Genomic DNA, 18,571 nt, shown 5'->3' on the forward strand with positions numbered 1-18,571 from the left:
AGAGAGCAATGACTGAGGACCTCTCTGTGAATGTGGAGATGGAAGGTGGCCACAGAAGCCGAGGAGAGAGGCCTCTGAGAGACCTCCCCAGCCGGCAGCTTTACATGGGACTTCCAGCCTCCAGAACTGAGAGGAAGTCAATTTCTATTGAAGTAGCCCTTCAGCCTTGGGACTAAGTTCTGGCAGCTCCCCGAACTGTCCCAGCCACTTGGGACACAGCAGGTTCCCTGCAGCATGGCTGACTGAGAAATAGGATTGTGCTCAGTTAGGCTCCATGGGCATTGAAAAGCTGGGCAGCAGCGGGAAACAGCCTCCCTAAGGGAAAATGGCCAAGACCGGAGAGCAGAGCTCCTGCCTCGTGGGGCTACAAGGATATGTTCCCGGAGATGGTACTTTGCAGACAAGAGCATGCAGCAGCTTTCTCTCCTTTTGTGTGTGACCCTTTCCCATTTTGTTTAGCTCCCCTGGTGTAGAGTGGCTGTTAGAGTTGGAGAGGCCTGATGGGGAAGGGAACTGCCTTCCTACTCCGGGAGACACCTGGGCCGGGTTAAAGGTGTGAGAGCAGCAGCCACATGGGGAACTATTCCTGGACTCGTGTAAAGTGAAAACTACAGGAAGCATTTGCTCTGCCATCCCCACAAATATGTGAGCAGGGTTGATGCATCTTATGAGGTTGCCACTGGGGACATATGAAGGCTGATTCTTTATAGAGGGGATTGTGGATCACTCAAGTGGGAAAACTGCCGAGGACAGAGCCTGGGGCATCCCTCTTTGGGTCTGTGGGGACCCCCTCTGTGCCCATTCTCACCTCAGTTTGGCACTGGTTGTGGTCTGTGGACTGGTGCACCTGCTCTTCATCTGAGATAAGAGATTGTGTGGAGTCCTCCAGGGGCTCCTCCCAGAGGTCCTGCATCCCCATGCACCTCTGTAAACAGAAGGCCCCATGCCTGGGCATCAATGGCTGCCTGGCGCTCTCCGCAGGGGAAACACCCTGGGAGATTCTGTTCCCCAGAACACGCACAGTGGGGCATCTGAACAGACCTCCCACCAGGGAAGAAGACAGATGACAGCTGGATGTCTATGGATGACATCTCAGTAGACAAACTTGTCCTTGACACTCACCTTTCTATCCCATAGCCAGGACTTGGAGTCTTGGGGTATGAACCTGAAAGCCCCACCAGGATTCCCATTGGTGACACCCTACTCCTATTCAGTAGGGGTCCCCTTGTCTCTTCTTTCCCCAAACATAGTAATATGAGGCGTGTGGACCTCCCCAGATGGGCTCACAGGTGAGAATGTGCCTGCAAGAGACTACCTGCGGCTGCCCTGTGTTACCTGTAGTTGGCCCCTGCCAGGTCTCCGCAGGCAACGGGAGTAGAGGGAGCGCCAACATCAACATCGGCAAAGTCAGATAAGGTCCCCACTTCGGGCTTTCCGGACGTGAGAATCACGAGAAGGTGGGATGCAACAGGAGAACATCTTGCTCTCTTAAGCGTCTCCCACCACATGAGCCGGACACAGGTCTGTGTCTAGAGTGTGGATGTTTGGCTACCAAGGGTTCTAAGTTCTGTTGGGGTCTGTCACCAAGGAAGTAAGGTCACTTTTGCAAGATTCCACATTTGGCCCTCCCCCTCCTCACTATGTCAACTCCACACCTGTACACTGGTATACAAACACAGCCCCCTCAGTGCACGGTCCCCCACACTGTGGAGACAGGGCTGGCTCTCAATCTCCCTTCCTGACCTTGAAGGTCACCCAGACAAATCCTGTGTGTTTCCATTCTGTCCCCCAATCGAATACGTGCACAGTGGGGATCGTGCTATCCTCTATATCCCAGGGAATTCATCAAGCTTACTTGAAAATAATGTAGAAAACTCACAGTGTCTTGTCACCTCTGGATAACACACAGACTTGTGGGTGGAAGAATCACAAGAAGGGGTGTAGACAGAACACTGAATGGTACCAGTTGATGAGGCTATTCAAAAAGCCCACCAGATGTTTGGAACAGCTACAAGTTTACCATGTTCTGGTATTAAAGCGATATGAATTCCTTGAGGGAAATAAAAAAACACATCTGCTCTAATCCCTGAGAGCACTCTGAGGCAGTGGAATGCAACTGCACAGGTGTGAGTCTCCACCTTCCCTAGACTGTTATTGTCTGGGTTTCATATAATTGTGATACCTCAGCACTTCAAAGCAGGGATGGTAGAAGGGTAAGTCAATCACTTTACAAATAACCCAGGGACATGGAGAGAATAAGATCGTCTTCTAACCATCTCTCTAACCGCATAGCATTGTAGAGACAATTACTGTAGAAACTGAGAAGCAGCTTGTAAAGGAGATTATACAAATCTGGAGCCCAGCAATATGTGCATTATTATAGCGTAAATGCAGAAATTGTCCCATTGGAAAATAAACATGTATCTCAAGTGGACCAATGAGCAGTGTAGATTTAATCAATTCTTATAGACATTCTATGTGTTCACTCCATTAAACTATGAAACAAGATATCCTTATAGGATATTTTACTACAGAACTTAGGAAAAAGTTCCATAAGAAAAATTTCCATATTTAATGAAAATGTCTCCAATTCAAAAATGATCATGTGTAGGATAAACAAGGAAGGTGTTTTGATGTAGCCTTGGGGTAATGATTGGTTAAAATTATGATGATGAAGAAAATTCCTCAAAGAAAATAAGAACACACCTTCCAAGATAATACCAACAGCAGATTATCCACTCTGATAAGTTTTAGATTTCTCTCTTAATTCCTTCTTGTTTTATATTTTTTCTTTTGACAAGATCATAAAGTAAAAAGTGTCCTAAAGGGACCAGAAAATACATGAGCAAGTAGTGAAAGTTGCTATATACCATTTCAAGTTTTCTATTATAATTTTTATTAAAGTTAATTTTTAAAATATGTAATGATCTTACAAAATAAATGATTTCTTTTTTCGTGGCAGAGTCTCACTATGTTGCCCAGTAGAGTGCAATGGCATCACAGCTCACAGCAGTCTCCAACTCTTGGGCTTAAGCGATTCTCTTGTCTCAGCCTTCCAAGTAGCTGGGACTTCAGGAGCCTGCCACAGTGCCCAGCCCAGCCATTTTTTGGGTGGAGTTGTCATTGTTATTTTGCAGGCCTGGGCTGGATTCAAACCCGCCAGCCCTGGTGTATGTAGCCACGGCGTAGCTGCAGAGCTACAGGCGCCAAGCAACAAAATAAATTATTCTACAAAAACAAACAAACAAAGAATACAAATGTATTAAAAATAAAAACTCCTAAAATTTTACTTTAGGTAACTATATCTTGTTCAGCCAGCAAATTGTTGTTATTTGGTTTCATATGTTTAAAATATGTCAATATTTATTAATTTATTTATTCATTCATTTATTTCTTAGACAGGATCACACTCTATCACCCTGGGTAGAGGGCTGTAGCGTCATAGGTCACAGCAACCTTAAACTGGGGCTTAAGCTATTCTCCTATCTCAGACTCCCTAGTAGCTGAGATTACAGGTGCCTGCCAGGACACCTGGCTAATTTTTCTATTTTTAGTAGAGATGGGGTCTTGATGCTTCTCAGGCTGTTTTCCAACTCATGAGATCAAGCAATCCACCCACCTCAGCCTCCCGGAGTGCTGAGATTACAGGTGTGAGCCACCACGCCCAGCATAAATATCTAAACATTTAAATCACTTTTCTCAATCTCAGCTAAAGAAAGATGCTGTGAGAAAGCTGAAAGCACGTGGGAACTTTGCAGCATGACCTGCTCACTAATGGTCAAGTAGAAACAAGCAGGAATCAGGAGCTTGGAGTTGGCCACACGAGCCTTTTTTGAACAGTATTCTTACCAGAACTAATAAAATAAATGTGTCTTAGCACAATTAAGGTTCTTTTTCTTTTATTTATTTTATTTTATTTTATTTTATTTTTTTGTGGTTTTGGGCTGGGGCTGGGTTTGAACCCGCCACCTCCGGCACATGGGACCGGCGCCCTACTCCTTGAGCCACAGGCGCCGCCTTATTTATTTATTTTTTAATTGTTAAATCATAGTTGTATACATTAGTGCAGTCAAGGAGTACAATGTGCTGGTTTCATATACAATCTGAACTAATCTCATCAAACTGTTAAACATAGCCTTCATGGCATTTTCTTAGACAATTAGGGTTCTATACATACACATGTATGTTCATGTGGTGGGAAACTTGTGGCCTTCTTGATCTTTGTATGCAAGCTTTTAAATGAATCCAAATTTTACAGAGCCAATCCTTTTCATAAAGAGATGTATTCTCTGGCAGTGCCTGTGGCTCAAAGGAGTAGGGCACCGGCCCCACATACCAGAGGTGGTGGTTCAAACCCGGCTCCAGCCAAAAACTGCAAACAACAACAAAACAAACAAACAAACAAAAAAACGAGATTCTGTGAAATTTGGATTTGGTCAAGGGATCGTACTTGGGGTTCTGAAGGGCCATATTGGCCTCGGGCCGGTTTCCCCACCTTTCAAATCTGGATGGTACCGCATGCTGCACGCCTAGGCTGTCTGACATGGCCTAATGATTTTGTACTACAAATCTGTACAGCATGTTCTGAACATAACAGGCAATCATGACAGTAAGTATTTGTGTGTCTGAACATGTCTAAACTTTGAAAAGGTATACTGAAAGTACAGTATAAAAGATTGTTTTCAATGGTATACCTGCACAGGACACTCACCATGAAGGAAGCTTACAAAATTAGAAGTAAGTCTCTGGGTAAGTCAGCGAGTTAAGGGGTGAGTACATGTGAAGGGTTAGGGGATTACCATATACTGTTGTAGACTTTATAAATACTGTACACTTAGCTACACTATATTTACATTAAAAATTATTCTTTCTTCAGTAATAAATTAACCTTACCTTCCTGTATTTTTTTACTTTGTACATCTTTGAATTTTGTGAACATTCTTACCTTTTTGTAATAAAAGTTTACGTAGCCCAACTGTCCAAAAGTATTTTCTTTCTTTATATCCTAATTCTATAAGCTTTTTCTATTTTTACGATTTTCTTCATCTATTGTATATAATGCAATGGTACATTTTAAAACTATGAAGTGCAGAGCATAAATGTCTTACCATGAAAAATAAGCAAGTCAGGTGCTGGTTATGTTAACAAGTTTGATGTGAGCTTTGCAACCTGTATATCTGTTTAGGACAATGTACCCTATAAATGCATTAATATACACAGTCATGATTTCATAGAATTAAAAATGAAAGTCATTTTAATTAAAAAAAATTGAAGAAAGTAATCAATGGCAAAGTGATTTGCCAAAGTTCGAACAGAATGTGGCTAATAAAGGCAGCATTTAAAACTTAAAAAAGGATTTTCTTTTGACCTTTAAAGCTTTTTTGTGACTGGATGCAGGGCTCATGCTTGTAATTCTAACACTCTGGGAGGCTGAAGCTGGTGGATCGCTTGAGCTCAGGAGTTCAAGAGCAGCCTAAGCAAGAGTGAGACTCCATCGCTACTAAAAATAGAAAAAGCTAGCCAGGCATTGTAGCAGGCACCTGTAGTCTCAACTACTTGGGAAGCTGAGGCAAGAAGATCCCTAGAGCCCGAGAGTTTGAAGTTTGAGGTTGCTGTGAGCTCCAAAGCACTCAACCCCAAGGCAAATGAGTGAGACTCGGGCTCAAAACAATAACAACAATTTTCTTTTGTTAAATACTCAGATGCAGGCACACACATTAGCCTAGTGCTACACAGGGTCAGGATCATTGCTACCACCTTTTCAGCACCACATGTCCCACTGGAAGGTCTTCAGGGAAAACATACACGCAGACATCTCCTACAATAACAACGCCTTTTTCTGAAATACCACCTGAAAAAATTACTGAAGGGACCAGGGATAGACTTGGGGGAAAGGGTCTGTAAAAGGAGGAGGAGGCCAGTTCATGGATTGGGAATACTTTATTAGCAGAGACAGGAGAAAGGGTAGAGTGGAGTGAGCCCAGGATCCAGCTAGGCTCTCGCACAGTCTCAGGAGACTTTTATTATCCCTATCAGTAGGGCTGAATGTGGCAGAGGGTTCAGGGGAGTCATTTCTTCTACAGAGATACTAATTTTTATACTCCAGGAAAATCTAGGAGTTGTTTCCTTAATTGGCCACTGGAGTCAATGAAGGTGTAAGAATAAAGGTTACAGCTCAGGAAGATGCCTGACTGGTAGCAAACCTCGGCAGAGGCTCCTGACCAGAGGAAGGAAAAGTGGACAGAATCGGATACTATGAAGCCAACAGTGGAGACCTGAGCCAAGAAAGAAGTTCAGCAAGCACTCTCTGTAGTAGGCTGTGGCTGTATTAGACTTCCAGGAACACGCCAGTCTCAAAAGAACTGATGTGTTCAGATCTTCCGTGTAGGGCTGTGATTTGTAATTTAAATTTTTAGTTGTGTTCTGAGGTAACCACAAATTACATTCAACCAAACTTGGGTCCACCGAGTGGGAAAAGGGGTGGGGAAGAGAATAATCTTGTTTCTCTTAGGAATTTTTTATTTGGATAGTGCTTTTTCTTTGTTCCACATTAAGGCCTTTTTTGTTTTGACTTGAAATAAATTCTTTGACACAGCATATTGCTTGGTTAAGTAACCTGAATTATGCATTAGAATTGTGAACTGTCTTGTGAATTTGCCAATCCTGAGAGTAGAACCAAATAGTCTTTGATGTAAAGGGCAGTGGATGCCAGAGGCTCTACTTCAGGTGCTGCTAAAGCCTCCTCTAATCAGGTTGTGATTAGTAAACTATAGAGGGAAAGTGTGGTTTCTGCTCAGGCTAAGGGATTCGCTGACCTGTCCTTATAAATTCAAAGCAACGTAAGCAAAACCTCAGCTACAACCCATGTAAGTTAAAGGGATTGTGCATGATCTTTGATAGAATTCCATATATACTGTGTCCAATTTGTTTATTTTTGCCCCTACAAGTGTGATGTGCCCATATTTTTAAGGTATTGGACATTCTGTACATGCAGCGATTGTCCCAGCTAGCTCTGTTATCAACCTATTGGTGTTTCTTTATGTTGTTCATTTGGAGTCAAAGTGAAAGGTGATACAGCACTTCATTTTTGATAATTACAGCTTGAGCTGTCTAATAGTTGTAGTCCTAAAAAGGGACTTGAAGCTACCAGGATTATAGAGAAAAGTTTCCATCCACCTAATGAGTTAGTCTGGCAGTTTCCTAGTTTTAAAAATCTTGGATCTGTCAATCAAATAAGGGTAGACTGAAAATGAGTTTAAGTAACTTATCAAGATGACAAAATCAAAGAGGGTGAAAGATCAGACTTTTTTTTTTTTTGGCCGGGGCTGGGTTTGAACCCACCACCTCTGGCATATGGGACCACCACCCTACTCCTTTGAGCCACAGGCACCGCCCGAAAGATGGGACTTTGTATAAAAGATCTCCAACCCTCTACATCTAAGACTCTTTAGCTAAAGCATAGAACCACTTCCTGGTCTTTACTTACTTTGCTGGCTGCAGGGAATAACAGGATGCATGACTGTCTTTTCTCTCCCTGAAGGCTGTTTACAGCCAGGCCTTCACTTTTATGATGCTTCTTTTTTTTTGTCTAATCCGTCATAAAAGCACTTCTTTTGTCTTGCTATAGGGATTTTCATGTTTCATGAAGGTTTGGGGTTATATTTGGATTCCATCAAAGCTGTATTTCAAGATCAAAATGGTATTTTTAAAATTTGAATATACTTCATTCTATTGTGTTAAATACTTTAGGTTTTTCTTAATGTAGATTTTAAAATCAACAATTTAATAAATTCATAATTGTTTTATGAGAATACCATTTAGGTATTTTGGGAGAAAACTATATATATATATAGATATGTATATATCTATATATATATATACACACACACACACACATACATTTGTATAAGACATGGTTCTTTCCTAAAGTTATGGTCACCCTAGGTAACTCCAAATTACATGTATTGTGAAAACGATATTCCATGTATCTTACTGGTACCACTTCATTTCACCTCTATATACTTCAGGGCACCACTCTCCAATTTCTCATAAAGGGTGTGACACCATCTACTCCTGCTCTATTTTAGGTTTTCTTTAGCTCATAGCATCTATTTTCCACTTCCTGATAGAAAACTCCCTTAAGGCAGATGGTCTTTACTAATATAAAAGTCTCCCTGTTGGTTCAAAAACCTGTTTTAAAAGGTGTTTGAAAAGATTATCCAAAGGCACTTCCTTAAGTGTTTGCATTACTGATGTAAATGCTTACTAATGTCTTCCTTTAAGCAAAACATAAAGAGATAATAATCCTAGATTTTATGCTTTAAAAAGCAAATTCTGAATAATCTGTACTTTATGGTATTCAATGGAGCATGTGGGGAGGCATACACTTATAATCAAGAAATTAAAGAAATAGAGACAAAATTACTATGTGGTACTACAAAAATATTTCTTTGCCCTTTGCAATTTTAATTACATAAACCAGAGTCTTTGATGTATAATAATAATCAAAAGTTATAGAAAGCACATAATTAATTGAAATAGCTGATAGAGATGCAAAAGGGAAAACAAAAGTTATTGTAAAAATATACATGGTAGAAAAACAGAAACTAAACTGAATTTAGAACAAACATTATTTTATTAGTAAGAAAAAGACTCAGGTTAACTTTGAAATAAAGTTGAAAGTTATATATACACAAGATGACTCTCTCCTTGTATATGCAGGCTATCCTAAAACATGTCTATCTTTTAATAATATTCTTTCTTTTCCAAGGGGTAGTGCCTTAATTATATTTTGTACTTAATAGCTAGGAAGTGAAAAGGATTGTGTTGAAGAAAATATGTACTTAAACATGAAGAATGATTTTAATTTTTGGAGTATGAATCAGGGCAAGGGGCCGATCTCTGGGGCCTTTCTCTGGAGTGGTTCCCTTCTCCCCTCCCATCCTCTGAAGGCCCACTCTGTCCTCAGAGTTGGATATAAACTGCCTTTCTCCAGGAGTTGGTTTTCATTCCCATCCTGCACATTTCATGGGGTGGACTGCCCCTTCCCTGTACGTCAAACCCTCCCAGGAAATCTATGATGTGGAGGATGGAGCCAGGGAATGTCCTCCCAGGGCAGTCTCTGACTTCCACATGTTGTGCTTCCCCAGAGAGAGGCCCCCAGTTTTCCACCTTACCCTTTGTGTTATGTCGAGCACATTTCCATGCAAGACACAGCCAGTGCCCGGGAGAGAGGCCTCCTACCAATGACTCCCACCTCCTTGGGCTCCCTTGCTGCGTGTCATCCAGGGTCACCAGCCAGGGGACCTGCACACAGAAAAGCACTTGCACCCACATCACGATGTGGGTTGTGATGTAGGGGGTGGGGGAAGCTGAAGCTGGGCCTTCTGTCCCAACACTCCCTCATGACAAGTAGGGACACACAAACTCTCCTGGCACACAAAGAGTATTTGGAGCCACATGGGAGCTGCCTGAGTGTGGAGGAGCAAATTTCAACTCCTCCCGTGGGCAGCACCTGAGGGAGAGGCTGAGTCCAGCTCAGCCAGACGCTCGGGCAGCTCAGCAGTCAGGCTGCTCTGCAGCTTCTGCCTCAGGACCAGGGACTGGAGGCTGATGTCGGGCCTGATACCCCAGCTCACAGGGCTGCCTGGGAGCAGCTTTGCTGAGTGCTGAGTTCTCGGGGCTCCATCCATGAAAGGTCTCCCCCCAGCCTTAGGATTCTAAGCCCCAGCATGCCAGCCCCAGGCTCACTCACAGCCAGATCACTGTGCGTCCACTTCTGCAGCTCGATTAGGTCATTGAGGAAGATCACAAGAAAGGGAATGATGACCTGTGTCATTGGGGTGGGAGTGGTGATGAGCTCCCATCTGCAGGTGGCCTTCCCAGTTCTGTTGCCTGGAATCTCACCACCCCTGTCTTCTAGACCCCTCCTCAAGATCTCCAACTTGGAGCAGCCAGAGACCTTCAGCTCCCTCCTTCAATTCTATCCCTCTCCTCACTCAGCTGCACCCATGGTCACCTACAGCCCTGGGATGTTAACAGGTCACAATGTCTTGTGGTCCATGACCTCACCCTTCCCAAAGGGCATGCTGAGCCCAGCTCTTTCAGGCCTTTGTCCTGATTCCTCTGCTGAGGGCATTTGAGGCACAATGCCCTCCTACAATGCTTCCTGCTACTACAGGAAGGAGGGCCTAGGAGGAGGCCCTTGCTCTCCTCATGGGGAGACTCCAGCTGGGAGGGAGGCCCTGCCCTCTGTACCAGTGGCCCTCCCCACCCACACCAAAGGAGGTTCACCTTTCCAACTCCACTGCCTCATCTGGGCTCTCTGGGGGTTGCTTTCCCGGGTGGCCAGCTTGGAGATCCCCAGCTGCCAGGTTCAGGACAAGGTCAGTGAGACTATTTTGCCCTCACTCAGCTACTCCCAGGACCCTGACCTCGCACTGTGGACACCTGACCACAGTCAGCTGGTGAGGTGCTACAGTCACTCAGTTAGCTCTGGTTCTGGACCCACCCCTGTCCTACACCCACTTGCTGTGTCACTTGGGGCATGCACGTCAGCCCCCCGTTTGTCTGGAGACCCTGCCCCAGCTGCCCACACCACACACCAGCAATAGAGGCCTGGCTTTCTGAAGAATTTCTGGCTGGTTTTGGGAAAGAAAGAAGCCCCCCCCAACCCCCACCACGTTTTCCCATCTCCTGGTGGAAGCTCCATAACCAGAAAGACCAATGCAAGAGCCAGAGCCCTGCTAATTATCCAGCTCGTCCCTGATGAATAGCCAGCAAAGCCCCACGGCCAGAGCCCCGGCCTGCACCCACCTGCCCCCAGACAGATCCTTCTCTCTTCTGAACAGGACTGGTGACTGGTACTTTTCAGGTCAACGTTGAGTGAGAAAATTAACCAAAAAATACCTGGCCCAGTACCCTTTCCGAATTCACCTCTTTCTGCCCTCAAAACATTTGCCCCCATCTCCAGTCGCCCTTTATTTTTATCAGCTTTTTCTGTGTTATGCCATCATCTTATGCACACAGTTGTTCATAAGCTCTGGAGCTTTCCCTTTGTAGAGGGGAAAGAAAGTCGGATAAATCAGGGAGTAGCGGGGAGGAGGGTGAGTTCACATTCCTTGAACTGGGAATGAAAAGGATCCAAACTGGCAGGATTTGTGTTTCCTCTGGGTTCCTGATTCCTGGGGCTCTACAGGACCGGGGGCTCTACAGCGCTGACCTGCTGTTCATCTGGCCCAACCCAAATTCAACCGGGCAGCTCAGTTTCTCAGTTTACATGTGCTGCGCACTAGACATGGGAATATCTCCAATGTGGCAAAAACCTGTGCCCCATAGTTAAGAAAACTTGGTGCTGAGTTAGATATTCGGTGCTAACACCCAGTGGACTGAGAGACCCTGCCAGGCTGCCCATTCCTGCCTCCGGAGGTGCTGGGCTCCCCTCCCCTCCCAGTGCAGTGAGGGAGCATGGCAGACCCCGGAGAGGTGCTGGGTACAGCTCAGGAGACAGACGCCCACCCACCTGGATGCTGCCCTCCAGGTTTCCTGGAGCCTATAGACGGGCATAGCCTTCAGGGCTTCGACTATGGCATGAGAAGATGAGTAGTTTCTCAACTTGTTACACTCCTGGGGAGAGAAGAGGATGCACCATGAGGTGGGGAGTTGGAACCCCACTGCCCCAGCTGTGCCCCCTGTGCTGACCTTTCCTCTGTGGGGACGCAGAGGCCCAGGGAAGCACAGGAAAGCAGTCTGGGCCAAAGTGAGTTTCACACTCTGGGAGGACAATTACAGTTCAACCCAAGGTACGTGTTCAGGTGGAAAGGGTGCACCAACACTGGGCATGGAAGTCAAGGTCAGTGGGCCCCTGACAGGAAGGGCTGGGGGCTGTTCAGAGGCTTGGACTCTGTTCAGCAAAATTGACATCTGACAGAGGAGAAAAACCAGTGTCCTAGGGCCTCCCATGCTTTACCGGGGCCACCTGGATCCAGAGCCCCAGCAGCCTGGCCCTGTCCCAGTCCCTCCCATAGCTTACCCTGGCCACCTGGATCCAAAGCTCCAGCACCCTGGCCCTGTCCTCGGCCTTCATGGTGTGGGTCCCCAAGCATGGAGTTATTACAAAGTACACCACCCTATAAAAGTGAGTGAGGGCAGCATAGACTGGTGCCACCTGCTTCATGTCCATCCACTCCCACTCAATCCAAATGGACCCCAGGCAATCCCAGGGCAGCACCTTCATGCATTGCTCTTGGGGAGGAAGAAAGATCCACATGTGCATGGCCCAGGACAGCTCTGAGTCTAAAGTCACCCCTTGACTCAGGCAGGTGACCATATTCTGAGCTTTGGCATTGGCTCTCCCAGAGTAGTCGGAGCCCCAGGTTTCATTCCCCTTTCACTGAGGGCACAAAACGCATGGAGCCGGGCAAGTAGAGAACAGCATGTGGTATTTCTCCCAGGCTGGCCTCACAGACCCCACACTTCACAGGATGGCTAAGCCTGGCCCTTCCCGAGGCCACCTGTGTGCGAGGCCTTCTTTCTTTGGAGACGCACATTGCCTGTAGCAGCTACCTCCAGGGTGTCAGTGCGGGTGTCTGGTCTGAAATGGAGTACTTGCCAGATATGTAGTAACTGCTGAGGCTGGTGAGGCCTCCAGGGTGGGGGGCTTAGCAGCCTGGGGGCGGGGGAGGGTGTGCTCAGTGGTTTACTCCAGCATCTAGTGGGCCAGGTCCCCGCCCTGTGCTCTGTGCCCTCCCATGGGATGTGCCCAGCAGCTGTGTGTAGCTGCTACAGACACAGGGAACCACATCTACAGAAAGAAACTCAACAAGGTGGCCTGGCTCATAGGATGTGTAGTAGGGTGGGACCAGATCGTTGGCCTCTGGTCAGGGAAGGGGATTTCAGCAGCTGCTCACCGCATCCATGAGCGTCAGCTGTTCATCCAGATGTTTGGCTGTGTAGGCCATGATGGGAGACGGCCCCGCCCTGCACAGCTTTTTCTCAGGCACAGTCCATGGAAGGCAGAGGCCTGGAATTGCCTCTGGTTGTGCCTTTCCTGTTATCACTTCCGGTGGCTCTGTCCTAGGTGCTGGTGCTGCCCTTGAACCTGGCCCTGGTGTTGGCTCCATATACAGTGGCAGATCCAGGGATGCAGGTGCCCCTGGCTCCAGAGCAGGCCTCTGCTCTCCCAGATCTGCCAGTGCTGGTTCTATGGCCAGCACTGGGAGTGCTTGTCCTTCTGGAGATTGAGCAGGAAATGGAAAAGGAGATGAAGTCAGCGCATCTGTCACTCCCTACTGGGTTATCCAAACACCCCATTACCTCCCCATGACAAAGAGAATTTGAGCCCCAAATTCTACCTTTGTGAAGCTAGTCAACTGTGGCCATCTCACCCTCTGGATCTGCACCAATGGGCCCGAGTTGCTCCAGCCAGGCAAGAGCAATGTTTGCTAGATGCCCCAGATGTGATGTGGACGCGGTGTCCTCTATATGAGCCTCCTGAAACATGAGCCCTGCAATGTTCAGAGACTGGTCAAAGACCACAGGGTATCCTTCTGGCCAGGAGATGCAGATGGAAGAGGTGGTTCTGGGGATGACAAGCGGAAGCTGAGTCAGAGGCCTGGCTTTTCCTCCGACACCTTTCCCAGGACATTCCTGTGTGTTTATGGGTTCCTGGGCCTGCTCCTCCAGTCTAGAGGACAGGCTGAACTCCCCCTTCTGTCTCTGCTGCCCTGGAAGGGACAGAACGGTTCATGGATCAGGACTGGACACACTGTTGTGAGCCTCACCCTCCCACTGCCATTGTCACCCCAGGTCAACTGCAAAGACCTGTGAACCCCTGGGCCCTCAGGGCTGTGACTGGAAGCCGGAGGTCCAGCAGGGTGCTCATGATCACTCCAGTCTGGACTTCCGGTGCTGTTAGCGAGGGGGTGTGGGGTGGAGGAGACAGCCAGAGCTGGGAAGGGGCTGTGCTGAGGATGGGCCCCTCAGGGGCAGCTCTGAGCCCCGCTTCTCCTCTCTGTAGAGACCTGCAACCCACCCACAGCTCTAACCGAGTCATTTCTTCCCTGAAATCCCCTGACATTAGCCCTCTCATGAGCATCCTCAAGTGGCTGAGACCCAGGTTCTGTTTTGTCTCCCCAGCCACAGTCCACAGAGGTCCATACTCTGAGTGGAAAAGGAGTTCTTAGATTGTATCACAAATGCATGCGTTTTGAGTTATTCCTGGGGTTTGTGATGAAAAAATCCCAGAATCTTGGATCTTTCTCCGTGCATAGAAGATTCTGGGTGGTCTTCCAGGAGGAGGACGTTACCTCCTCGTGTCTGCTCTGACTTCCTGCCTCCCTGCACAGAACTGCAGCCCGAAGACTGTCCCCTTCTTTGTTCATTAAATTAAGTTCCTAGCACATGTCTGCACAAGCAGCTGGTTACTGAATGGCTTTGCAGATATCTAAGCAGTTCTCGGGACTCTTTCCCCTCCCCAGGAAACCCTGTTCTCTCAAGGACAGGAACAAGAAAACTCAAACCTCTACAAGTGGGACCAGGCTTGCTCTCTCTGTGCTTTTCCCACAAAGAGAGAGGTGTGGGCTACTGAGGTGTGAGGCAGAGGGCGCCTTCTGTGAAGAGACAGACGGTAAATGTGAACAGCCACAGCAGCCCCTGAAGCCTCTCCACAGAGCCAGGAGCGAGGGACACACCTGCCACCTCTTAAGCATTTTCCACCAAAACCTCATAAAGCTCATCCTCTGACCACTCCACTTTTCAGAGGAGTGAGGCGAGGCTCAGGGAACTGAATGACACCCACAGACATAGATGGCAGGTGGTGGGCAGTGCTGTGCCTTGGCCACTCACCTCCTGAACAGTTTCTCCAAGAACCATGACATGGTGCTGACATCCAGGTGGGAGCCCTGGGAGGTGGTGGAGATGGTTCCAGCTGGAAAAACTGTCACCAGGGCGCTCACCAGCATGTCCCGGGTGGCTGGCTGGGAGGTCTTCATCAGTTTGAGCTCCCTGAAGTAGAGGGTGGACTAATGTCCATACTAGCGGGAACAAAGAGAGACACACAGTCAGTGACCCTGACCCTCCAGAGAACGGGGTCCGATGCTCAATGCAGGAAGCTCCAGCCCTTCTGAGACTCCTGTCCACGATTCTACACTTTTCACATAGAATGTGATGGGCACGAGGAGCTGCAGGAAACCCCTGACACCCTCCAGGCTGCTTCAGGGGGGTTGTTAGGCAGAACAACAATGCCCCTGCTCAGACACCCTGTATGAAGAGCACAGTGCCAGTGAGTCCCCTAATGGCCCTCACCGTGCAGATGAGAAAACTCAGGCTCTGGGATGTCACCTGTCACCGGCACGTGGGTCAGAGCTGCGGCCCTCCCAGGGAGGGCTGCATGAATTTTCCCCTAAGCTTGCAACAGCTCAGCCTGCTCTCACTCAGGGAGAGGGTCTTGGCCCAGCCTGTTTTCCCCCTCTATGTAGAGACCATGCACAGGGTCATGCGTCCTACAAGAGGACTCTCCGCTGAGAACTGCGCAAGTGTCTGTTTTTGTTACTTTAAAAAAGTCTTGAGAGACAGCCTGAGCAACTCTGGGCTTGGCATAGGGGCAAATGCAGTGAGACCCCAGGGTGTAAGAAAGCTTGTTACAAGGCCACAGGGCTAAGGAGGTGAGTCAGCGGGGAGAAATCTCAAATAGGTATGAAGAACATAGGTATGACTGAAATATGACTCCCAGTTGTCAGTTGCAAAACTGGTAATGGAAGCAATGATGTGATTGCATTTCCTACCAAACCTACATTGGAAAACACTTATAACAATATTAATACCAAGGAGGCTGCCTACAGAGCAGCAGCACATTCAAAAACCACTGCTAACCTGTCCCTGCCACAGGAAGTCTGGAAGTTATACTGACCACAGCCAATATAACTGTTCACATGTAAACTGTTGCCAAGCACCCACTTCCTGGAAGCCCACCTGAGCACATGTCATGGGCCAAAATTCATACCTTCATGTCTGATGCCCCCAGAACACGACTGCATTAGGACAAAAGGTCCTTGTAGTTACATGTCCCTAATTCCATATGACTGGTGTCCTTATAAGAAGAGGTGCTAAGCACACAGAGAGGCATGACAGGCAGACATTCACTCTGTGAACGAGGAGATGGAAGGTGGCCACAGAAGCCGAGGAGAGAGGCCTCTGAGAGAGCTCCGCAGCCGGCAGCTTTACATGGGACTTCCAGCCTCCAGAACTGAGGAAAGTGAATTTCTGTTCACGGAGCCCTTCAACCTTGGGGCTGAGTTCTCCCAGCCCCCCAAATCTGTCCCAGCCAAATGGGACACAACAGATTGCCTGCAGCATGGCTGACTGAGAAATAGGAATGTGTTCTGTCAGGCTCCACTGGCATTGAAAGGCTGGGGAGCAGCGGGAAACGGCCTCCCTGAGGGAAAATGGCCAAGACCAGAGGGGAGAGCTCCTGCCCAGTGGGGCCACAAGGAGTTGTTCCTGCAGATGGCACCTTGTAGACAAGAAAGTACAGTAGCTTTATCTCCTTTTGTGAGTGACCCCCTCCCATCTTGTATAGCCCCCCTGGAGTAGTGTTGGTTGTTAAGTATTGGAAAGGCCAGGCAGGGGAAGGGAGCTGCCTGCCTGGTCTGGGAGACCCGTGGACCAGTTTAAATCTGTGAGAGCATCAGCCACATGGGGAACTATCCCTGGACTAGTGTAAAGTGAAAACTAGAGGAAGCATTTTCTCTGACATCCCCACAAGTATGTGAGTCGTGAAGGTACCTCTTACCAAGTTGCCACTGGGGACGTAGGAAGGCCGGAATATTTACGGAGGGAATTGTGGGTCACTCAAGGGGAAAACTGCCAAGGACAGAGTCCAGGGCATCCATCTTTGGGTCTGTGGAGACCCCTTTGTGCCCATTCTCACCCCAGTCTGGCGCTGGCTGCGGTTGATGGCCTGGTGCACCTGCTCTTCATCCAAAAACGGTGGATGTTTAGAGTTCTCCAGTGGCTCCTCACGGACCCCCTGCGCGGAGCTCTGGAAAGAGAGGGCCCAAAGTCGGGCCTAGAGGCATCAATGTCTGCCTGGCGCTCTCCTCAGGGGAACCACCCAGGGAGACTCATTTCTATTCTACCATGGACAAAGAGAGACACAGTCAGTGACCCTGACCCTCCAGAGAATGGGGTCTGATGCTCAATGCAGGAAGCTCCAGCCCTTCAGAGACTCGTGCCTTTAGAAGTCAGGGGTGTCCACGATTCTACACTTTTCACTGAAAATGTGATGGGCACAAAGAGCTGCATGAAACCACTGACACCTTCCTGGCTGCTTCAGGGAAGTTGTTAGGCAGAACAACAATGCCCTGCTCACACACCATGAATGAGAAGCATTGTGGCAGTGAGTCTCCAAATGGCCCTCACTGTGCAAATGAGAAAACTCAGGCTCTGGGATGTCACCTGGCTGTCACAAGCATGTGGGAGATAGCTGCAGCCCTCCCAGGGAGGCCTCCATGAATTTCCCCCTAAGTTCGTAGAGGCTCAGCCTGCTCTCACTCGAGGAGAGGGTCTTGGGCCAGCCTGTTTTCCCCCTCTATGTAGAGACCATGCACAGGACCAGACGTCCCAGGAGAGACCTCTCTACTGAGAACAGCGCAAGTGTCTGTCCTTGTTACATTAAACGGATTCCTGAGAAACAGCCTCAGCACCTCTGGGCCTGGCATAGGGGTAAATGCTATGAGACCCCAGGTAAAAGCTTATTACCGGGCCACCGGGCTGAGCAGGTGACTCAGGGGAAAGAAATCCCAAATAGGTATGAAGACACTGAAATGTGACTCCCAGGTGTCAGTCCCAAAACTGGAAATGGAAGCAATGATGTGATTGCATTTCCTACCAAACCTACATTGGAAAACACTTAAAACCACATTAACACCAGGGAGGCTGGCTACAGAGCAGTGTGACATTCAAAGACCACTGCTAACCTGTCCGTGCCACAGCAAGTCTGGAAGTTATATTGACCACAGCCAGTACAACTCTCCACATGTAAACTGTTGCCAAGCACCCACTTCCTGGGAGCCCACCTGAGCACATGTCATGGGCCAAAATTCATACCTTCATGTCTGATGCCCCCAGAACACGACTGCATTAGGACAAAAGGTCCTTGTAGTTACATGTCCCTAATTCCATATGACTGGTGTCCTTATAAGAAGAGGTGCTAAGGACACAGAGAGGCATGACTGAGGACCACTCTGTGAACGAGGAGATGGAAGGTGGCCACAGAAGCCGAGGAGAGAGGCCTCCGAGAGAGCTCCGCAGCCGGCAGCTTTACATGGGACTTCCAGCCTCCAGAACTGAGGAAAGTGAATTTCTGTTCACGGAGCCCTTCAACCTTGGGGCTGAGTTCTCCCAGCCCCCCAAATCTGTCCCAGCCAAATGGTTGCTACTATTTAGAGGATTTTTACTGCATGTATGATGTTTCACTTAATATAAAAGGAAGAGAATTTTATTCTAGCAACATATAAATATTGGGTCTTTTATTTATTTTTTAGGTGAGGCTTTTAGGTTGCTGGATCCTTTA

General features: G+C 47.8%; 1 protein-coding gene across 1 annotated transcript in view; it reads right to left on the reverse strand.

Moving 5' to 3' along the window:
* LOC128563326 (ral guanine nucleotide dissociation stimulator-like) overlaps positions 1 to 18,571 on the reverse strand; it is a 143,172-nt gene that overhangs the window by 8,194 nt on the left and 116,407 nt on the right. Inside the window, exons 4-5 of the mRNA XM_053558657.1 lie at positions 14,845 to 15,032; positions 809 to 925 (exon numbers count right to left, since the gene is read on the reverse strand). Of these exons, the coding sequence (XP_053414632.1) occupies positions 809 to 925; positions 14,845 to 15,032 (305 nt within the window). The remainder of the gene's footprint in view (positions 1 to 808; positions 926 to 14,844; positions 15,033 to 18,571) is intronic.

The sequence above is a fragment of the Nycticebus coucang genome, chromosome 13, assembly GCF_027406575.1.
Source record: "Nycticebus coucang isolate mNycCou1 chromosome 13, mNycCou1.pri, whole genome shotgun sequence".
NCBI lineage: Eukaryota > Metazoa > Chordata > Mammalia > Primates > Lorisidae > Nycticebus > Nycticebus coucang.